Raw genomic sequence first — 21,165 nt, 5'->3', positions numbered from 1 at the left:
GTTTTTTGTTGTTGTTGTATATATATTTTCTACCTATTTCTTTAATGTATTTGCAAAATTGTAAGAGTTTTTAAATTTGTTGTTTTTAAGTATCCAAATATAGTTTGATAATTATTGAAACTCGTGGCTGAACTGCTTTCGGCACTTTTTTATGGTAAATTCCATTTTTAAGGATGTTGACTTTTGACTTCATTATAAGTTTTGTTACTGGGAATGAGCAGTAAGTGTTATCTGGAGGACATTAACATATAGAGTAATTTCTTTGTGAAGGATTAAGATTTGTAATGTTGACCAGATATATTGCCTTACTATTATATTATTCTCCTCCTTGTGAATATATCTTGCTCTCCTGAAGTTCATATTATTGAAATATTTTATATTCTATCATTCTATTTTTAAAAATTGCTTAGTAGACTCCAATATCTCAGTATTAGACTAAACAAAATTTTCATGTGGTACTTTTTTAATTCATGAAAAAAAATTCATTTTATAATATCAATGGTAATTTGTTTTCAAAAGTTAAATTCCTTGAAGTTATTAGTATATAAAGAAGAAGAATGTGTACAATATATGTTCTTGAGGCATTCATGATGTGATTATAAAATATATTAAGTTGTGACATCATTACATTATAGTGATTTTGCTTTTGCACAAGTTACTAAGATACACGATTTTTTCACAACAGTTTGTTAAGTGGATTAGAAGGAAACCTTATAAAAACTGGAAATTGTTTTTATGGTACTGTAAAGAAACAGGAGACTAGTTAAAGTGCTATAAAGTTAGCCACTACTAGTTATTGAGATTATTTTTTAACAGACTAATGTAAGTTAAATAAAACTTTGTTTTAGAATCCTGAATACAATAAATGTATTAAATATAATGAAAACAGTGCATATAAGGCAGTAATTTTTTTTTAGAGTCGAGTAAGCATAGTTCGTAGCCTTGCAGAGATAGCTGCAGATCTATCACGTAGTGTGCAGTCCTTATCCTCAAATAGCTCAACATCCAACTTAAGCCGCAGTGCCAGTTCACATAGTCTTCCAACACTAAAAACTGAAGGTAAATTCAACTTTTGTAAGTTTTGATTAGAAATAAAAGCTGTGGTTATACTTTATATTGTATGATAATTATAGGTATGTGCTAGTATTTTGGTATATATGTAGTTAGAAACTGTATTTGCAATATGTAACAAAAAAAATATTTTTCTTGGGAGCTGAAGTGATCAGTAGTAGCATTTGAGATGGACATAAAATATAACTTTCCAGTCAATAGTGTTAACCCAGAACCTCCTTCAGATACCATGAAAAATGATGCTTCAGGCACTGGTGTTAATCCATAACTTTCTTCAGATATCATGAAACATGATGCAGTGGGCTTTCTGAAAGTGTATGGTTATTGTATTTCTTCTCTGATACTATTAAGCTGCTAATATAATCTTGATTTTTGTTTAAAACAAACTGTGGTCATTTTCTATACCACAACAGGGTAGTAGTATAAAACTGATTTTTTTTAACACATAGGCCTTTTCAATTATAAATTTGTATTTTATTACTAACCTTTTAAATGTTTCCTCCTCAATTAAAGAAACAAAATTTTGAATTGGATGTTCTTAGTGAGGGTTTCTAACTGGCTACTCAATGCATTCCAATCATTACTGATGGATACTTTAACTATTTATAATCGGATTGTTCTACTACATTGTTTTCATTAACTTATATGTTATTTTAAGTATCTTATTAGCTTACTTTTTTTTTATTAGAAATTCTTATTTACTATTAGAAAGATACAAAACCTACTCAAAAATGTTTTGTTTTTTGTTCTTATTGCATTCTAATAATGACAGATATTTGTCAGTGGTCTTTCTGGTAATGTGCACTAAATGTTTGAGAAAATTATGTTGGATTAATTGATATTTTTTTTAAGTTGATGAATACCTGTTTTTGAACTCTTTCCTACTGATATTGTACAACACTTGCTGAATTATAGGGATGTATTTTCTATATGTATTGAAAAGTTTGAGATTATTTCTGGCTTTTTGCAGACGAACAGAGTGAAGAGAGTCATTTAATCAAACAAGACATGTTGGGTGTGTTGAAGGCTAGAAAAGCGGCTCTCGAGGAGACCTTGAAGAAGAAGATAGAGGATCTCAGAGCACTTTGCATAAAGGAAGGGGTAGGAGGCTCTTTCTGTACCTGAATCTTACCATGATCACATTCAGAATAGTCCACATTAATTAGTATAATGGAATTTTATTTTGAAATGAAATATGGGTAATATTAAGTAATATGTTTTAGTAAGTTATTGGCATTTGAGACAGTTTTTCAATTAAGAGAGACTAATATCTGATTTTGATATTTAGTAACTTAAGAAGAAAATTGTCTCATAGATATGTTGTTTTCATAATACCTTATATTATGCAACACCTGAATTTTATGGTTAATTTTTCTGTAATAATCGCTTTTACATTTTTGTTAGTTTTGCTTTTAGAAAACAATTTTACAAACTGAGAATAAATGAATTAGTATTTTAAAGTAATCTTAATTTAAAAAACAAAGATCATTACACATGTGGACAAAGTATGTTTACTATTAAAAAGGGTTGGTGTGAAACAGAATTAAATATTCAAATCTATGAACTAACAATGGCAAAACCTTTTGTTATTAAATTATAAGGAAATAGGATAATAAATGCTGTCATATCTAAATATAGGAACTGATAGTGACACAATTGTTTCCTTTTAAATTATGAGAAAAGAGGAAACGGGTTAATAGGTGTTGTCATATTCAATTGTAGGAACTGACAGGTGAGCTACCTCCAGAAATGCCACTTGCTCCTGGAGAACTTCCACCCACAATAAGGCGTAGAGTGGGAACCACGTTCACACTTAATGATAAACTGATCAGTAAGGCGAAGTCTAAAGAGGTGATTTAGTTTTATTGAGTTTGTGTTTCATAGTAATTACCCAAGTGATCGGTTGCTTAATAGTAGTGTTTCATTTTCCTAAATAAGTGTATGCAAATTATATTAACCTTTTGAATATGGGTTTATTTTACATTATTGATATTTTTGTTTTGATGCTACGATTCAAGTGATTCTAAAATTTGTACTGATTTTAAAGTTATTTAAAGAAATAATCAATTCAAATAATTTTTCAGTTTAAAGGTTAGTGCTGCATATTATAAATTAGTGGATGTCATGTTTTTGAGTTTTTCTTTGTTATTATTATCATCAAGGTAATTTTGTTTTATTAGTATTTGTTCAGACACATTTTTATGCCTCATTGCAGATATGCTAACTGTTCCCATTTTGGCAGAATAATTCTGGTTTTTAGCCCCTGATTATGCCATTATAATCACAAAGTTTCAATTTTTATTTAACATTTTGTGAGTATATATTTTGTTTTGGGGGATGAAATGAAACAAAATTACCTTTAAGACTGTTTGTACTTGTGCAGCTGTACTAAACCAGATTCATATATTTTTGTCACGCTGAACAAAATATTGGTCATTCAAAAATTATATTATATTCAGAATTTGGAATAGCCATATTAGTTTCATTGGAAAGATGCTGAAATGAACTCTATGTAGTCAAAAGTGTCTATCCAAAAAAGCACAGGAAATGAGTTCCATATCAGGACACCACCCTCAAAAAGAAATAGACATAAAAACACAAGTCATGGGTAATTTTAATATTTCAATGATATCCATAAAGTAAAGGTGAAAATAGTATAAAAAAACAATCACAACAATGACAATATAAGAAGAAATTTCATCCCAGTTTAGAACTTTGGCATTTTGAGATACAACTCTAATACTGAAATACCTCAAAAGTCAGGAACACACACAAAGAAAAAAAAACAAACTAGAACAGAACAAATTTCAGGTAAGTTTAATAGCTACATAATACATAAAGTAAACTACAGGTTAAAATGACACAAAAAAATATTAACCACAAAATTATAAATGGCATTCTGATGCTGAACTCTTGCCAAGTGTGAGTGCTGCAGATATTGTGCTGACTGGTCTTAAATTAAATCGTTTGAAATAAGTGAAAATCATGAATTTTGTATATGCTCAACTTTGCAGATTTCAACATTACTCTAGCTGGGAAAGTGATTGCAGAAATTAAATCATTCCTTCTTTTCTGCTTAGATCTCAAATTTTTTAGGCTGCCATTGCTACTTGATATTATCTAGGGTTAGCATCTATACTTCATGTTGAATAGAAGCTGAAAAGTAGGAAAATCAATGTTATTATTTAAAGTACTGTGTTGATATACAGTATGGATCAGCTGTTTGTGAAATTTGAAATCCTTAAAATTTAAACCAAGCAGTTCACAGTCTGCCCAACCTTCTTGAAATCTTTTACTGTACAGGTTGAATAATTTTTTCATAACCAGGTAGGTTATGAAAATTGATACAAGAGTAACCACTTTTGAGCTGGGGGTGGAAGTTGTTATTTATATATATATTGAATATGTTTGACACTATGACACTAAATTTTACTCTATCAAAAGGTGCAGGAAAATTCTCACTTGGAAAAGCACCAGGAGGTGTGTGTAACCAGAATCACTAGTGAGACATTTTAATAAAAGTAATATATATATATGTGTGTGCATTTCAGAATTAAAATTAGAGTTTTTTTGTTGTTTTTTTTTTTCAAAATATATAAGTACTGAGAAAATATATATATATACATATGATGAATGTTTGCACTTTCTTTTGGTGTTAATAGGAAGAAGCTTTAGAAAAGCTAGAACTGCAATATGAAATCCAGAGCAAGATAACCAGTGCAGCATTACAGCTTGCTAATGATGTGAGTGCTACGAAGACTGTCAGGAAACAGAGACGTGCTGCCTGTCATCAATCACAAAGAAAGGTTAGAATTAACTTTGTACTCTCTGTTTGCGGTCAGATTTGTTTCTATTGTGCAGTTGTTTTATTTATAATTAGTTGAGCAAATGTATTACAAAAAGTCAGTTGAACAGTTTGTAACTGCTATTTATATATTAATGTTGACATAGACTTTAAAAGATGCCACTGCAAAACATTTTAAATTTTGTTAACCATAGCATTTGATTTCCAGCAGTCCAATTACCAGATTTGAATTAGTACCAAAGAAAGAGTCATCTTTAATCATACAAACTATAAAGAAATTATTTACTTCAATAAAGATGTTTGAGTTGCTTCCTATCATTACTAAAACCAACTTCTTTTTTGGCTTGCTCAAGATCTATCCCCAGTTTCAGGCTGTTTGTGAAAATATTAAGGAAACTGAAGGATGAACTTTGTGAACTAGTATATAAAAATATTTATTTGAAGCTTCTAGGATAATAGAAATTATAATAAACAGACAGCAGTATTGTTTATTTTTCTGTTAGAGTTTGGAGGTTGATAAGATTTAACTGGCAATTTCTGTTATCAAATATTGGTAAGAAAGAAACACAAAAAAACATCTCTGATTTTTGTTTTTTTAAATCTTTATCTCAACAATTTTTCATTGTTTCTATACCAAGGTTTGAAATAGCTTACATAACGCAACATGCATATTGTGTTACACACATTTCAGATTATGTAAGCAAGGTATTGTATATATGATATTCCATTAAATAATCATATTTCTTTTATGGATAATCATGTGCTTAGCCCAGCAAACACCTTTTAGGTATTGAGTGCATATCAAATTTCAAAGTTTTAAGTAGAAAATAATAATTCTAACTTTATTTTAATATTTTTTTATTCAGATATATTTTTGAATTGTCATTTTGTAACATTTGTTTAATGTTATTTGCAATGTTAAAACTTAGTTATACACAGCTCCAAGGAGTCTAGTCTGTAAAAAATGCACATATAAATTTATTTAGAAATTTTTTCCCCTTCCCAAAGCATAGGTATATATTTGTTAAGAAATAGTTGTCCCTTGAGAATACAATTATCAGTTTCTCTTGGGAATTTTCTTCTCTTTCTTTGAATTTTATTGATACATCCTCTGGATTTCCCACACTTTTATGACCTCAAACTAATGAAACTCAGCTTTCAAGGCATCCGCAGGCAAAATTTAAATATGATTAAATTACAGACTATTTACATCAATGTACAGTAAATAAGTGGAGTGAGAAGTAATTTATAGTTTCATATAAAAGTGATAAATTAGTGAAGAGATGAACAACAAAATCTAATAGGAAGTTTAGAACACTTAGGAAATAAACACACATCTGGGAATTTTTAGATGTTCTTTTTATTCCTGAAAATATTTTGTATTAAATTATATTTGTTTGAAAACTACATAAGTTTTCTTCTATGAAAAGACATCAAGTAATATTTTGCTAACTCAAAATCTGTTCATTATATTCAAACAATGTAAATAAGTAAAAGAACTTAAAATTTATTGAAAAGAAAGTGTATTTATTAAACATAAATTGATTATGACTAAGAATATTGTTAGAAAAAATATCATTACCTGGTCTTGCCTACCTCAATTTTTAATTTAGGTCATATGTCATCGATAAATCTTTGTCAGTTTCTGTGGTGTGTTTTTTTTACAATTTATAGCCACTAGTGGTAACTAGTGTAATTTGCAAACTAGAGTATAAAAATAAATATGTTAATGAATATTAGTCAAGTTGAAACTAATTGGATGTATGAAATGGAACTTTCTGGTAAACAAAAAAAATACATATTATTGTTTTTGTTTTATTGAAAATGGTGTCTCTCAGCAAAATTTTCAAACTTTTACAACATAAACTATTATAGAAAAACTAAATCAAATTATGTGGATATTTTTAAGTCAAAACTTGATACATTGTGGGAAGCTTGTACTAAGTTATATGCACTTTGGTGAAGTATTTCCTCTGTGAGAAGGAAAAGGTATGATGGAAAGAGTTAATGAGACCAACCTGTGAAACCTAGCCAAGTTCATAAAAGATAAACTTTATCAAACTGTTTAAGCAGTCTCAAATTTTGATTTATTACTTTGACTGCATTAAAAATAGTTTGTAACATGTAAGATTTGCATCTTGTGTATGATTTTTGTGGCTTAGCTGGAAGAATTGGAAAAGAGACTGGAAGTGCTTAGAAAACAGACTGAGGGACTACGAGCAAAATGTACCAAGCATTCTTCAGATGGTGGTAAGATCAGAATCTAAACTTAAATTCTTTCTTGCATAAAAGCATAAATCAATTTTTAGTATTTAGCATGCATATCAGAAACTTCTAATATTTAATTTTCATAGTGGTCTATTAAAATTACACTGCTTTTTGTTTGTGATGATCTGAGATTACCCTGATTTTTGTTTGTGATGATCTGAGTTTACACTGATTTTTGTTTGTGATGATCTGAGATTACTCTGATTTTTGTTTGTGATGATCTGAGATTACTCTGATTTTGTTTGTGATGATCTGAGATTACTCTGATTTTTGTTTGTGATGATCTGAGATTACACTGATTTTTGTTTGTGATGATCTACTGAGATTACACTGATTTTTGTTTGTGATGATCTACTGAGATTACACTGATTTTTGTTTGTGATGATCTACTGAGATTACACTGATTTTTGTTTGTGATGATCTACTGAGATTACACTGATTTTTGTTTGTCTTCATTTTTATTATATATGTATATATATATATATATATCTTCACAGAGGCTAGTGAAGACAGTATGAGTCATTCTACAGATGATAATGGTAAGTTTTCATTGTCTTGATTGGTAAACCATATATTTGCCTAAATCTATTTATTAATTGACTAACTTTTGCTTAATTACTAACTGGCTTACATTTTACTTTTTAGGTGTTAGTCTATGGGCAAAGCCCTAAGAAGGACTATATTTTTGTTATAGTTCCCAGGATTTATTACGAATTACTAACTGGCTTACATTTTACTTTATGGGTGTTAGTATATTGGCAAGCCCTAAGAAGGACTATTTTTGTTGTAGTTGTCAGGATTCATACTTTATTGTATTAGTGATAAGTTCCACTGTTTAAAGAGTGTACCATTACAAACTGTTGCAAATTTCCATGAAGATGGGTAAAAATTCACATTAAATTTGAAATTAGGAAAGTTCAACCTTTTTGTATATATATATATATACATTTTTTGTAGTTTAACGCTGGAAACTGTATTAGTTGACCAACCTTCGTCACAATGACCTTTTATACTTAGAAAACTATTTCCTTTGTTTCTATGACTATTATGAATGTGCATAAACATTTATAAAAATCCAGAATTCCTCATTATAAAGGAAAATAGTTTGAACTAACATTTCACTTAATTTTTCTCTGTTTCCAGAAATGGGCTTTCCAGAGAAGTCTGTTAACTTATCAGACCTGAACATAACATTATCACCAAGACCTAACAAGTTGGAAGAAGCTAACAATCAAGTTAACAGAGTTTTAGCAGTAAGCATTTTTTTCTTATTTTTTTTACAACTAAGGATTATTTATTTAGCAAATAAATTTATTACATGTGTTCTAAGGAGAAAAAGAAATATTTTTTTGTAAGTTGTACTTAATAAAACTTGCATTTGGATAGATCACAAGGTGTGCTCCTTATTTGCGTGTTGCTTTTGTTTTATTTTTCAATGAACTGCATGGGCTCTCATTATAGTCAGTTATGTCTGTTAACTACCTTAAATTTTGTTACTGAGGGTTAATTACACCTTATAAGAATGGCATTTGTGTGCTGCCCTGGAAACTGTTTCCTCCATCATTGATTGTTTTCAGTCTGATGGTTATGATCTTGACAAACATTCCTCAAAACTTCCACTGTAAGTGGATGTCAGCTTTCAAGACCATGCTTATGCAGATCAAAGGTATGAAAGTGCTTCAGAAATCATGACGAATTTGTGTGATCAATACGATTTTTATTATCCCAGTTTCTTGGATATCTTCTCATGTTCTTAATTAACTTTTTAATGGAGATAGGAAGAATTTCTTGATTAAGCTCAATTTTTTTTTTAAAGTTGGAGAGTTTTCTTTTGTGACCCACAATCTTCACTTTATGGTTAATGAAATTGCCCTGAATTGGATTGAGAGTATGGTTTTTGGACCCATTGCTGCCATAAACACCTCTGTGGAGTTTTTTCCCTACCACAGAGAGCACTGAAAGATTCTTTCCTGGAGATGTTGTGTCCTTTGGATCTGTATCATTTTACTATCTTGCTATAAAGATTCCTCATAAAAGGCTGTGACACTTTATGCTTAGCCAGAAGACTATCATAGTTGCATTGCTGTGTCATATGGTTTAGAAATTATTATTATTTTATTTTTAATATATATATATAAAATCAAACATGTCACTTTTGCTACCATGTTTTAATTCTGTGGCAGCATTCAAGCAAATTAGGATATGAAAATCATTCTCCTGAAGCGTGATTAACCCTCTGTACACAAAATAATAAAAAAAACTTGTTTTCTTCTATCATATGGCTATAATGTAATGAAAATCACAACAAAATGATATACAAACACAAGTGTTATATGATATACTTCCATTAAAGTGTTATCTTTTTTTTAAATCATGAGTATGTACTTCACTTTAAGAAACAAATTGTATTTGGTATTTCAAAACAGCCAATCAAAGTTCCATCTCCTGTACCAAGTTCTTCGTCTTCATCCTTACAACTTTCAGCAACACCAAATTCTGCCCCACCTAGCCCTATTAAATCTCGACAGTCTCATCCAGTTCATATTAGTGGGTCTAGTACCATGCCACCAGCTAGTCCATTTTCTCGCTCATGTTCTTCACGAGGATCTTCTCACAGCCTTGGCAACCAGAGATCAAAGATTAGACCTGTGTATCATAGCAGGCCATCAAGCCATAATGAGCATTATACAAGGCCTGGATCACAGTCCACAGTTTCAGCTGGTTCAGATTCATATGATAACATTAGCACCAGTGGAGGAAGTGGTCCGTTTTTGAGGAGTCCTTATCAAAACAGGTTAGTACTACAAAGCAATCAAGTCTTCACCAGTCAATTATTTTGACAAAAAATATTTTAAACTGGGATTATTATGTTTTTTTGTTTCATTCCATTTGTTTTTAACTATGATGAGACTTATTGCAGAAGCAAACTGATTATGAAACATATAGCTACAGCAACATATCTTTCGTAAAAAAATAAATAAATTATTGACATTTATGTTTTCAAGCAGTACTACTGAAATATCTGGTGTTGTAGACATAAATATCTCACTAAAAATTAACTTAAAAAATTTGTTTAACTTTTCTGTAAGAAAAATAAAAGAGAGGAACATTTTTAATCAGGTATAGAGTATTCCTATTATGTGTGAAGTATGAGAGAGTATACAATTGATCAAACAGATGTTAATGAAAATCTATTCATGATGTACGCATTCAACTTGTTCCCAAAGCATTTAAAAGAAAACTATAAAAAAACGCTTTTAATAATTTTTATGATAAAGATAAAACATTTAAAATGTCTAACAGAAAATAAATATTAAATTAAGTTATATTAGTGCATGCAGGAAAATGAAATGTTATGAAATTCCAGGGAAAAAAGCATTGTACATAAAGGAGAGAAAGAAAGAACACTTGAGTAAACTACAGTGTGGATAAAGTTAAATGTATTCTGGTAAAAGTGTTATTTGACAGTATGACCAACACATTAGTGGAGATACAGCATTTATCAGATTTAACATCTTATTTCACAAGCCTTATTCCTCAAATAAAATGTGAAGTAAAAAAAAAAGTAGGAACAGATACTGATGCTCAACTCACAATGTCTTTAAATCTAATCTACAATTTACTGTCTGCAGTCATGTCAAAAGTTAGTTGCTCTTAATAAAACAGAAAAAAAGGAAGAGAATTAAGAAATAAATGAAGTTAGCACAAGCTAACCGGTGGATGCTAACCAAAACATATATTCTTAAGTTAAAAATACAGCTCCATAACAGACATGTAAATAAATTTGGCAAAGTAACACATTTGATGATTGTAAGTTTTACTGAAGTGCACTTCAAAGCAAGAAATAAAAATATTTTTACTTTTAATTTTGGTTTTATTCACTCTTGAAACAGAACATTTTCGGGGACCCTGCAGAGGTACATTAGTGTGTGTATATATATGATCGTGAATTGACCTTTATAAGAAGTCATCTGCCCCCTTAATGACAACTAAGCTGTAGCTTCCCCCACCTTGAGATTGGTGCCCTTGTACATTGAATTAAATATATAATGGAGTATATATTTAACTGTTTCTCTAAAAAAATAAAAAGCAAGTAGGCAACAGTAAAATAAAAAATAGCTTTTTTTAGTACATGCAAATCAACATTATGAACAAATGAATTAGAGAAATGGGAACTAGGAATGATATGTGGAAGACTTGAATATGTTATTTTACTGACAAAAACATTCCATTATTGTGTGACAAAACTTGATATTAGTATTGATAATTATATAGCCTACAACTTCATGTTAGTCGTGACTTAGCACGTTCTTGCATTTATATAGATAGAAATGTTCTTTTTGCAATTGATTTTTCACGAGACTAGAATGCTGTTAATCTAGACATGATTATTTATAAAATAAACAAATCGGCAAGTGGAATCATTTTATTACACATTTTTCTTTGTATGTTGTATTACTCCTGCAAATCAATTGATGCCAGAAAAGTAAATTACATATGTAAAGACACTTTTATGGTTAATTTGTTTAGGAATTCTTTTCAAACAAGTAAATATTTTTTTCATTGCTTTTTATGGTCAAAAGTTAGTTTATGGAATTCAAAATCACAGTTATCATTATCTTTTTCTTGGTATGCAATGTTAAACACATTTTACTCTCTAATTCAAACAAAAGTGTTGTTCAATTTGCAAAGATAGCTTAAAGTTATGAACTCGTTGTTATTTTCCTAGATTTGAGTCCAGTTTGAATTTGGAGAGCTCAAATTTGTACAGTGTTCCAACTCAGCGTACAAGCCAGGCTTTTGACACTCAGGATGATATGTTAGTTCTGAGTCCTTCAGAAGTACAAGACTTGGGTCTCATGTCACGGCACAATAGTCTAGAGACCCGTCATAGAAGCAGTGTCCGGCAACGCAAAACCCGTCATGCCAGTGAAAATATTCCATGTCGACCCACCGTGAAAGTATCTCCTTCTTATGATGAAAGACTTTGTTATCTTCGTACATTGGAAGAAGGTCAGAGGACTGTAAATACCCTTCCTTATCATCATCATCATCATAGCTCCTATCATCATCCTAAAAAACATCACAATTCCTCTAAGCCAGACTCCAGAAGTTTGGATAGTCTTGCCTATCATCCAGATGAAGACTATCCTGTATTTGATGATCACCATACGTCCCATGAATCCCTTGAACATTCCATCTCCGAGAACAAGTTGGGCAACTGTCCTCTGACTCAATCTGTTGCTCAATATAAGTATGTGGAAAACCTGCATGTTAGTGAACCTGAATTGAACTATACTATTAGAAGTAAGCAGACTGTGGACTCTCAATGCGTGCATCAAGTTGATCACAAGATTCCCCGTTTCCTTGTTATCTTAATACATTAAGTCCAAAGTTGTATAAAGACATTTATGTTTATGATGACTGTACTTTGGGACAATTTTCACTGAAAGATGCTCAAATTGATGATGTTCATGCAGGGTCTTCTCATAATCTTTCCCCCAAGCCCAAAACAAAAGACTGGGTGGAAACTTCGTTAGATTCACCACTTCCTCCCAGAAAATCTAAGTTCAAAGAAAACCGAACTAGCTCCTCTAGTAGTGTCCATCCACCAGTAGTTCAATTAATAAGTGCAAATGCTGAGCCTCTAGAACCAATAAATAACCTTTCACAGCATAAGGAAGAGTTTTCAGTGGTGACAGGTGCCCAAGTGGCCAAGCCACAAGTCCCTTTTATATCCCAACCCTTCTCTCAGAGCAGCACAGAAAATACTTTATCTCCACATAAGGCAGTGATTATGGAGAACAATTTGTCATTTTCACCTCCACCTCCATCTTTTTCATCACACAAGGCAGGCATAGAAGTGAATGTTGTTAGTATGGGACATTTCCAGCCTTACTGGGAAGAGACTAAGCCTTACGAGATATCAGACTTCTACAAATATAGTACCAAGCATCGCAAACAAAACTCTGCTAGTGGTCAACACACTAGCTTGTCGAACCTTCATGCTAATGCTTCTGGTCAACAACCAGGCCAGGCAAATTTCGCAAGTGAAATGTTACTTGGTCCCGAACCAGACTCGGCTATGAGTCAGCTCTCTCCTGTTGTTACAAACTGTTTTAAAAACCAGCAGAGATTTGGAGATCCCTCTCCTCAAAACAGCCCACAAAAAGAATTCTGTCAACCCCTTCTCTCACCCCAGCCTCAGGCAGTACATTCTCTTATCAACCCTATTCCTGTTGATGTGGAACTCTCTACTAGGTAAGACACTTTTTTCTGTGCCATATCATACTTGTTTTAGTGAAGTAATAATATGTGATCAAAGAAAGTCAGTTTTCTTTAGATAGTGACAGTCTCACAATTTTGTTTGCTTTTGTGGATTAACTTCTTATGAGATTCAATGTACACCAAATGGCATGTATAAACACCAGTGTTTTATAATTGCCGAATAATTGATTCTCTTACCAGTATAAAATGTTACTGCTAAATTGGTTGCATGATCAACCTTTACTAACTGATTGATAATTAAAACTTTAAACATGAGTCTTGAATAGTCATACACATGAATAATAGTGAAATATTTTAAATTTCAGTTTCTTGCTTTGTGAAATTGTGCTTAACTTCAATAACACAGATACAGAATGGTCAGTATGTTTTTAAATGGTGTGAAAATTATAGAGATGTAACAGTTTCAGCCAAGGTTTATGTCTGATGCTGCACTGCCAAAACTGTAAATTGCCCTTTTTAAGTACCTATTGGAAATACATTTTCAGTGTTAGAAAAGTCAAATGCTTGGATTAACAAACTTTCCTTGAAGATGACCATGTATCAGCACTAAACTTTATTATTTATATATGGAGTTCTGATATGTTGCTGGTGTCAATGCTGAGTTTAACTGCACAATAGGTAGATATGAATTACTATTAACAGAAGACAGTATGACAAGCATATGAGTTCAGTGGTTCCATTGGACAGAGGCCATTTCAACATCTTTTTGACAAAATATTTGCAACATGGAAAATTTCATGTACCCAAGTGATTATCAGGGATAATGAAAGAAACATTATGAAGGCAATTCTATATAGCAGTTTGCCACGCTTGCCTTGTGTAGTATATACACTCTAGCTTATTGTGAATGAAGGTGTGTTATCACAGTGTATCATGCCCAACCCAAAATACTGGCTATTGGATGAAAAATTGTGGCCACTTCAAACACTGTCAGCCTACTCTCATCTGCAAGTGGTACAGGTTGAGCTTGGAATGACTTCCAAGAGGTTACAGCAGGATATACGGACAAGGTGGAACAGCATTTACTACATGCTGCAATGCCTTTTGGAGTAGAAATGTGCTCTTGGATCCTGTGCTTCTGATTATTAAATCCCTGCAAACCTTACCATGCATCAGTGGAGATTTATTGAAAGAGTAGTAATAGTCCTAGTGCCCTTTGAAGAACTAACACGTGAAGTAAGTTCCTCTTCCACCTCTGCTTCTGATGTTATCCTATCCATATTGGCTTTAAAAAGACTTGAACAAAGTTACAGATTCAATACCATGGGATTTTACTGAAGGTCTTTGAAATACAGTTCGATGAAATTGAATCAGTACCCTTCTATTGAATTACAGTCCTGCTGGATCCAAAGTACAGGTACTTTACCAACACTGACGAAAAGCTGTTTGCTATGTGAATGTTGTTGACACACCTGGAACAAATGAAAGCGAAACACACAACTACCAAAGAACTTGTCACAAAGAAACCAAAACAAGTGGATGTCAGCTTTTCTATAAACTTGGCAGTACCCTGAGTTCAATGTATGACACAATAATAGAGAAAAGCACTGCTGGGATGGAAATTGACAGATTGAAAAACAGTGTTGTGTTTCAGAAACATTTATCTAACTGAGCCCATGTTTCCAAGAAGTGCATAAAAACTGCAATACTGGGAGAGCAACAAAGGCTTGTTTTCCTACTTTGGTTGAAGTTGCATGGATGTTTCTTTCTGCCCCCTGCATTGTTGTGGTGAATGTTGGATGAGAAGAGAAACAGGCTGATGTACAATAAAGTAGAAATATTGCATTTTGTGAACAAGAACCTTCCATTCCTAGACTTGTTACACTAAATATATCCTGAAACCATGAGTATAATTATGATCTTTTTTTTATTACTACTGCTACAGAATGTACCATATCAGTTTCTTTTGATATTTTTTCTATATTCATTTGCATTGCTTGCGAGCATATTCACATTGTGTTTTGAAGCCAAAAATTGTCTGTATTTATGTTTTGAAGTAGCAAAGTTGTCAGACTGAATTTTGTTGAATAAATTGAATAGATTTATGCTGAATGTTTCTTCCAGTGAAGTTGATAAAATTTACCTGTATAAAGTTTCTGTTATAAACTAATGATAGTTACAGGTACAATTCAAAAGTTAATTTGTGTGTGTGTGTTTATTTTGCTAAGGTTTCTATAAACACTAATGCAAAGTGTTTTTAACCTTTTTTTAATGACTGTTATTTGTTTGATTTATTTTCTGCACCAATTAAGAACTATTTATGAATTTTTGTTATAAAGGCAATCAGAAAAAAATCACCTATAGGTTAAATTTTAATTTGTTTTAGTAGTTTAAAATACCTTTTCTGAATGGATAATAAATATCCGTATTGGTGCACCTTTATGTAGTATGTTCTGCAATATACACGAGTTATAACATGTCATAGATGTTGTCATAGCAGCAGTCAGTAAACAAGACATGCAAAGATCTTTTATTTGCACAAACCGATCTCTGAGTCTTTGACTATTGATAATTGTTATCAGTGACATGAAGAGTGACATACTGATATCTTATATCTCTGAGACTGACCTTATTGATAATTGCTATCAGTGACATAAAGAGTGATATACTGATATCTTATATCTCTGAGACTTTGATGATTACTGTGTGTGACATGAAGAGTGATATACTGATATCTTACATCTCTGAGACCTTTACTGTATTGATAATTGCTATCAGTGACATGAAGAGTGATATCTTATATTTCTGAGACTTTAACGTAGTCAATGACTGCTCTCAGTGTATGAAGAGCAATTCACTGATTACCATGAGTGGTTTCAGGTGCAAATCGTTCTGTGTGGGATTACTTCAAAGTACTTACTGAAAGTAAAGTGCACAACCACGTGTAAAATAAGCATGCTCAAGACTTCAATAATTAGCAACAAACTATCAAATCTATTGGATCTAATACATAAGGTGAAACTCAAGTTCCAAGGTGCTTACTATTCAGAGGGGGTTATCAAAAAACAACAAAAATATCTCAGGGACGTTAATGATCATTATGTTACAGTTGCATTGTGCAGTCAGTATAATGAAGGGTTTATGTGCTTGATGAATTACATATTACCAAGCAAAACTTGTTTATCTAACAAAAGTGATCCAGTTATATGTAAAAGGTGAAAAACTACAAATGCTGGTCAATTTCAAATGACTGCCATTTTTCTAATAATAGATATCAACAACAAACAACAGTTATATTAGTTTCACAGGACATTTGATCATAGAATGTATGGATTTATAACAAGCTGTTCTTAGTGTCCAGTGTTTTTCTTGAAGCCCTACTGGTGATGCTATAATGAAAAAAGTTGGAAAGTCTAATACGTACATAAGCTACATTGGAGTAAATATTAAGAAGGATTCTAGTGAAACTGGGTTTTCAAATGAACTATATGTTCTCCAAATATCACAGTTTAAGATCAAAAATGCTCTGAAATCTCGGTGAGATATAGTTGATCTCATAACAGTCAGTAAAAAGATCATTACAAGTTTTAACTACTTGCCCTGAGCATGCATAAAATTAATGTATATATAAAATGATTTAAATATGCCCCAAGAGAAATTTGTAGATGTACAGATAACAGTTGGAATATAATGTACTATCTCCTTGAAAGACTTTTGGAACAGGATAAACATGTAATGACACTCAACAATAATCAGCAGAAACATGTCACAATTATTTGAAGGAACTACTCCAAACACTCTAGTTTCAGAAGTTATTCAAAATATTTCTTATTTTCACCTCTGTCTGCCAAAGAACAACATAAGCCACTTTTGACTTGGAACAGAGAGAGCATCCTCGAGACAGAAGGACTTGAACCTGGACTTTACTGGAATACAAGGAAATTCAGATTTCACCTTAACTCCTTTCATGGATCCTCATTTTAAAGTAACAGTTTTAAAAACTCAACAGGATTTTTCAGAGAAAGCACTGACATTGCCTATTTCCTAATCAAATATAATTGAAAATAAAGATGGTGGAAGTGACACAGATGGCATTAGCACTGACACCTGTTAAAACTTCATGTGACACATAAGTCATTTCGTAATTGCTATAGTGATATATTTGCAGACACTTATGACATGACATTGGTGGTGAAACAGGTTATGATAAAGAATTTGCTGTGAAAGAATGAAATTAATATCTGTTTACCTCAACCATTTTACAGCAACTGAGTAATCCATTATTGTGTTGGAAACTGAACGAAATATACATTTATAGTACTATTTCAGACACTCACTATACACATTGTTTAGTGTGAACATTTTACAGACGTAGTTCTATTAGCTACTGTAATACTTAATATGAATAGAAAAATATTAATAATTTCAGTAATACAGCTTGAGAATTCATAAGTTAAAATCTCATGTTATTTTTCAGAAACTGTAATATTGGACTGATGCACTAACTACACTGGTCTCAAACATTATTTTTCAAAAACTGTAATATTGGACTGATGAGCTAACTGCACTTGTATCAAATGTTATTTTTCAGAAACTAATATTGGACTGATGAGCTAACTGCACTGATCTCAAACATTATTTTTCAGAAACTGTAATATTGGACTGATGAGCTAACTGCACTTGTATCAAACATTATTTTTCAGAAAAGTGCAGTTAGCTCATCAGTCCAATATTACAGTGGTCTTTGTTGTTTTGTAACATATTTTGGCTTGCAGGTAATTTTAAATATGGATTATGAAATGAAATGGGAAACATTTAACTCATGGTACAATGGTAAAAGTGCAAGTTTGTACTATTAAAAAAACAATAAATTCTCATGCTTTGTTTTATGGCTAATTATTATAACAACATTTCTAGTTATCATATTTTGTACTAATTTTACCTTCAACACTGGTGATTTGTAAAGATTTTTCATGAACTATTATTTCTGTCTTCCTATAAATATAACCAAAGACAAAATTTTTTTAATGGTTTCAAAGTATAATGTTTTTATGGGTTATAATTGTTAGGTTTGAAATTTGTTCACTGTTGATTATTTCAGAATTACAGAAAGTGATCTGACACCCGAAACCAGTTTTTCTTTTGAAGAACCTGTTTCCTGCGTTTCTTTAGCTCAAGACTTTCATGAAGAAATGCTTGCATGGTATGAAGATCAAGATAGTGTTAAAAAAGCTACTTTAGTATAAAGGTATTTATCGGAAGCTTCTTTATCTAGCCTTATACAGATAGAGCAAAATATTTGATCTTTTGATTTACACTTTGTAACCTAAACATATGAAATGCTAACTTTTTTTTTCTGAAAGATTTCTTTGTCATTTAATACTAGGTATAAAAATTCAGTCAAAATTCCTTAATATGGAAAATAATATATCTGACAGTAATTTTTTTAAATCATTGCATATAAGGTAACAAATCACAATATTTTAGAGAGGCATATTTTGATTTTAACATAAATATATAAAACTGTAGTTTATCAGTGTTTTGGAAGATCATCCATATTTGAGAAAATGATATATTAACTTTGTTATAGTTTTGTTCAAAAAATGTGTTGGTTTAATAACTGGCAAGGCTTCACTGTATGTTCCACATTTAAAAATGACTGCTACCAGTTTCTTGTTAAATGTAGTACACAATGTTAGATTGTGAAAATAGGGTGTATAAGTACTGTAGATTTGAATAAGTTGGGGTGTTAGTACACATATGGGTATTAATATACAAAGATCTGAAGTATGGATATTCAGTCAGTGATAAGAGCTCACAAAGGTAGAGAGCAAGATTGTGAATATACAGAGGTGTAGAATGTGTATGTGATTTGGTATTTGGAAGGAAAAAAAAGATACTGTATGGATATATTAATGTTAAGGAGTTATGAATATACATGCACACACAAGTATATGTAAGTATAGTATTCCTGATCTCCCTCTTGAATCTTTCTTCCATAAGCAAGCGTTTAGTTCTCACTTGGCTTGATGCATTATCCATTAACAGAAGAACTGTTATTAGCATTGATCAGTATGCTTCATGTGGTAATTGTGGAATTTGTTAAAAACATATGAAACGTTTTCCGTTGCTACAATTTTTATTGAATACTGCAGTAAATTTCTGAGCTTCCAAAAATATGGTGGTCATTCTATTTATCACCATTGGTGAAAAAGAAGTGTTATAACAACCGTTGACAAATAAAATGATATCATTCCACACATTTATTTTCAAGAGATAAAAAAAACAACACTGTAATTTACTTACATGCACTAATATATTGTATTTTCTGTGTTAGGAAATAATGGCATCTCCAATTTGAGATCACCTGTGCTTACTATGGCTTCTGTGTCTCCAACCTAGAATTGACTGTGCTCACTACAGCTCCTGCCTTTAATGTAGGATCACCTGTGTTTACTAGGTTCCTGTGTCTTCAATGTTGGATCACCTGTGTTTCTTAGATTCCTGTGTCTTCAACATATGGTCACCTGTGGTTACTGTGGCTCCTGCCTTCAATGTAGGACTACCTGTGTTTACTATGGTACTTATGTCTTCAACGTAGGATCACCTGTGTTTACTATGATTCTTGTGTCTTCAACTTAGGATCACCTGTGTTTACTATGGTTCTAGTGTCTTCAATGTAGAATCATCTGTGCTTACTGTGGCTCCTGTGATATCAATCTGGGATCCCCTGTACTTAATGTAACTCATCTGGTTAAATATGGGGTCAACTGTGCTTATTGTGACTCTTCTGACTCCAGCCTGGGATCACGTGTACTAAAATGAATACACAAAGCTACAACAAAATTGTTTCGACAGATTTTTTTCGTGTGTGTGTGAAGGAGTTTTGAATCTCTTTTCATCAGATATTAAATTATTAAACAAAAAAGACAATAGGTTTATATTTTAACCTAATTCTTTAATGTACCTTTATACATTCTCTTCAAGGAGAGTTAGAAATATGGAATTTGCTCATTTTGAAATAATGATTTTATCTTTTTTTTTTTAATGAACTGATCATTTAAATCTATGATCAGTGTACTTTAGGCAAACAGTGTGGTTATATATATAAATATATATATATATGTGTGTGTGTGTGTATATAAGATATATTGTATATCTGGTTTGCATGTCTGCTAACATTGTAGACTTTTGGGTTTTGGTTATTTAGGGTATCATGTACATCTTGACATATGAAAGCCAACAGCTGGAGCAAGGTTATTTATTTCATTCTTGTAAAGTTGTTTTGTACACCCTTGCATGTAGTGTTTGAATATATGTGTTTGTACACATAAATGCCATGAAATATTTGGAAAATACAGATTTGTTATTGTCCATTTTCTGTTTAGTGTTATTTTGTAGAATACAATGTTTATCTGGTATTAGAAACAGGATTTTGAACTGCTAGCACAGATTTACATATCTACGCTATCAGTTCCAAAAGCACGTCTCCAACAACAAGATGGTGGATTAATTCAGTTGCCCTTTTTCGAAAATCATAATCTTTTATTTCTTTCATCAGTATTGTAAGTCTTAATAGGGTTATCATTAATCTGTCATTGCCGAAGGTTTAAAAACATAGGGCCCTAGTTTCATTATACTGCTTGTTATAATATTTAACACCATAAAACTTAAAGATTTGCAAAAAGACTTTGTATATAAAAGTAACACAATAGTCTATACAGTTAAATATATAGAGTTGTTTAAACAGTTGTTTAACAACAAGTAAAAGCTTGGAATGGTCTATTCTTTCA

General features: G+C 31.5%; 1 protein-coding gene across 1 annotated transcript in view; it reads left to right on the top strand.

The window, feature by feature from the left end:
• LOC106463694 (FERM domain-containing protein 4A-like) overlaps nucleotides 1-20,873 on the top strand; it is a 111,020-nt gene extending 90,147 nt beyond the window's left edge. The window contains exons 13-24 of the mRNA XM_022391270.1: nucleotides 918-1,059; nucleotides 2,042-2,172; nucleotides 2,794-2,922; nucleotides 4,734-4,877; nucleotides 7,039-7,126; nucleotides 7,642-7,683; nucleotides 8,288-8,397; nucleotides 9,571-9,938; nucleotides 11,874-12,525; nucleotides 12,561-13,405; nucleotides 18,474-18,620; nucleotides 19,710-20,873. Coding sequence (XP_022246978.1) covers nucleotides 918-1,059; nucleotides 2,042-2,172; nucleotides 2,794-2,922; nucleotides 4,734-4,877; nucleotides 7,039-7,126; nucleotides 7,642-7,683; nucleotides 8,288-8,397; nucleotides 9,571-9,938; nucleotides 11,874-12,525; nucleotides 12,561-13,405; nucleotides 18,474-18,618 — 2,796 coding nt within the window. The 3' untranslated portion in view covers nucleotides 18,619-18,620; nucleotides 19,710-20,873. The remainder of the gene's footprint in view (nucleotides 1-917; nucleotides 1,060-2,041; nucleotides 2,173-2,793; nucleotides 2,923-4,733; nucleotides 4,878-7,038; nucleotides 7,127-7,641; nucleotides 7,684-8,287; nucleotides 8,398-9,570; nucleotides 9,939-11,873; nucleotides 12,526-12,560; nucleotides 13,406-18,473; nucleotides 18,621-19,709) is intronic.
• Nucleotides 20,874-21,165: the final 292 nt, after the last annotated feature.

Source organism: Limulus polyphemus, unplaced genomic scaffold (assembly GCF_000517525.1).
Source record: "Limulus polyphemus unplaced genomic scaffold, Limulus_polyphemus-2.1.2 Scaffold1462, whole genome shotgun sequence".
Classification (NCBI taxonomy): domain Eukaryota; kingdom Metazoa; phylum Arthropoda; class Merostomata; order Xiphosura; family Limulidae; genus Limulus; species Limulus polyphemus.
The sequence above is the reverse complement of the archived record's forward strand: the minus strand, read 5'-3'. Positions and strand labels throughout refer to the sequence as shown.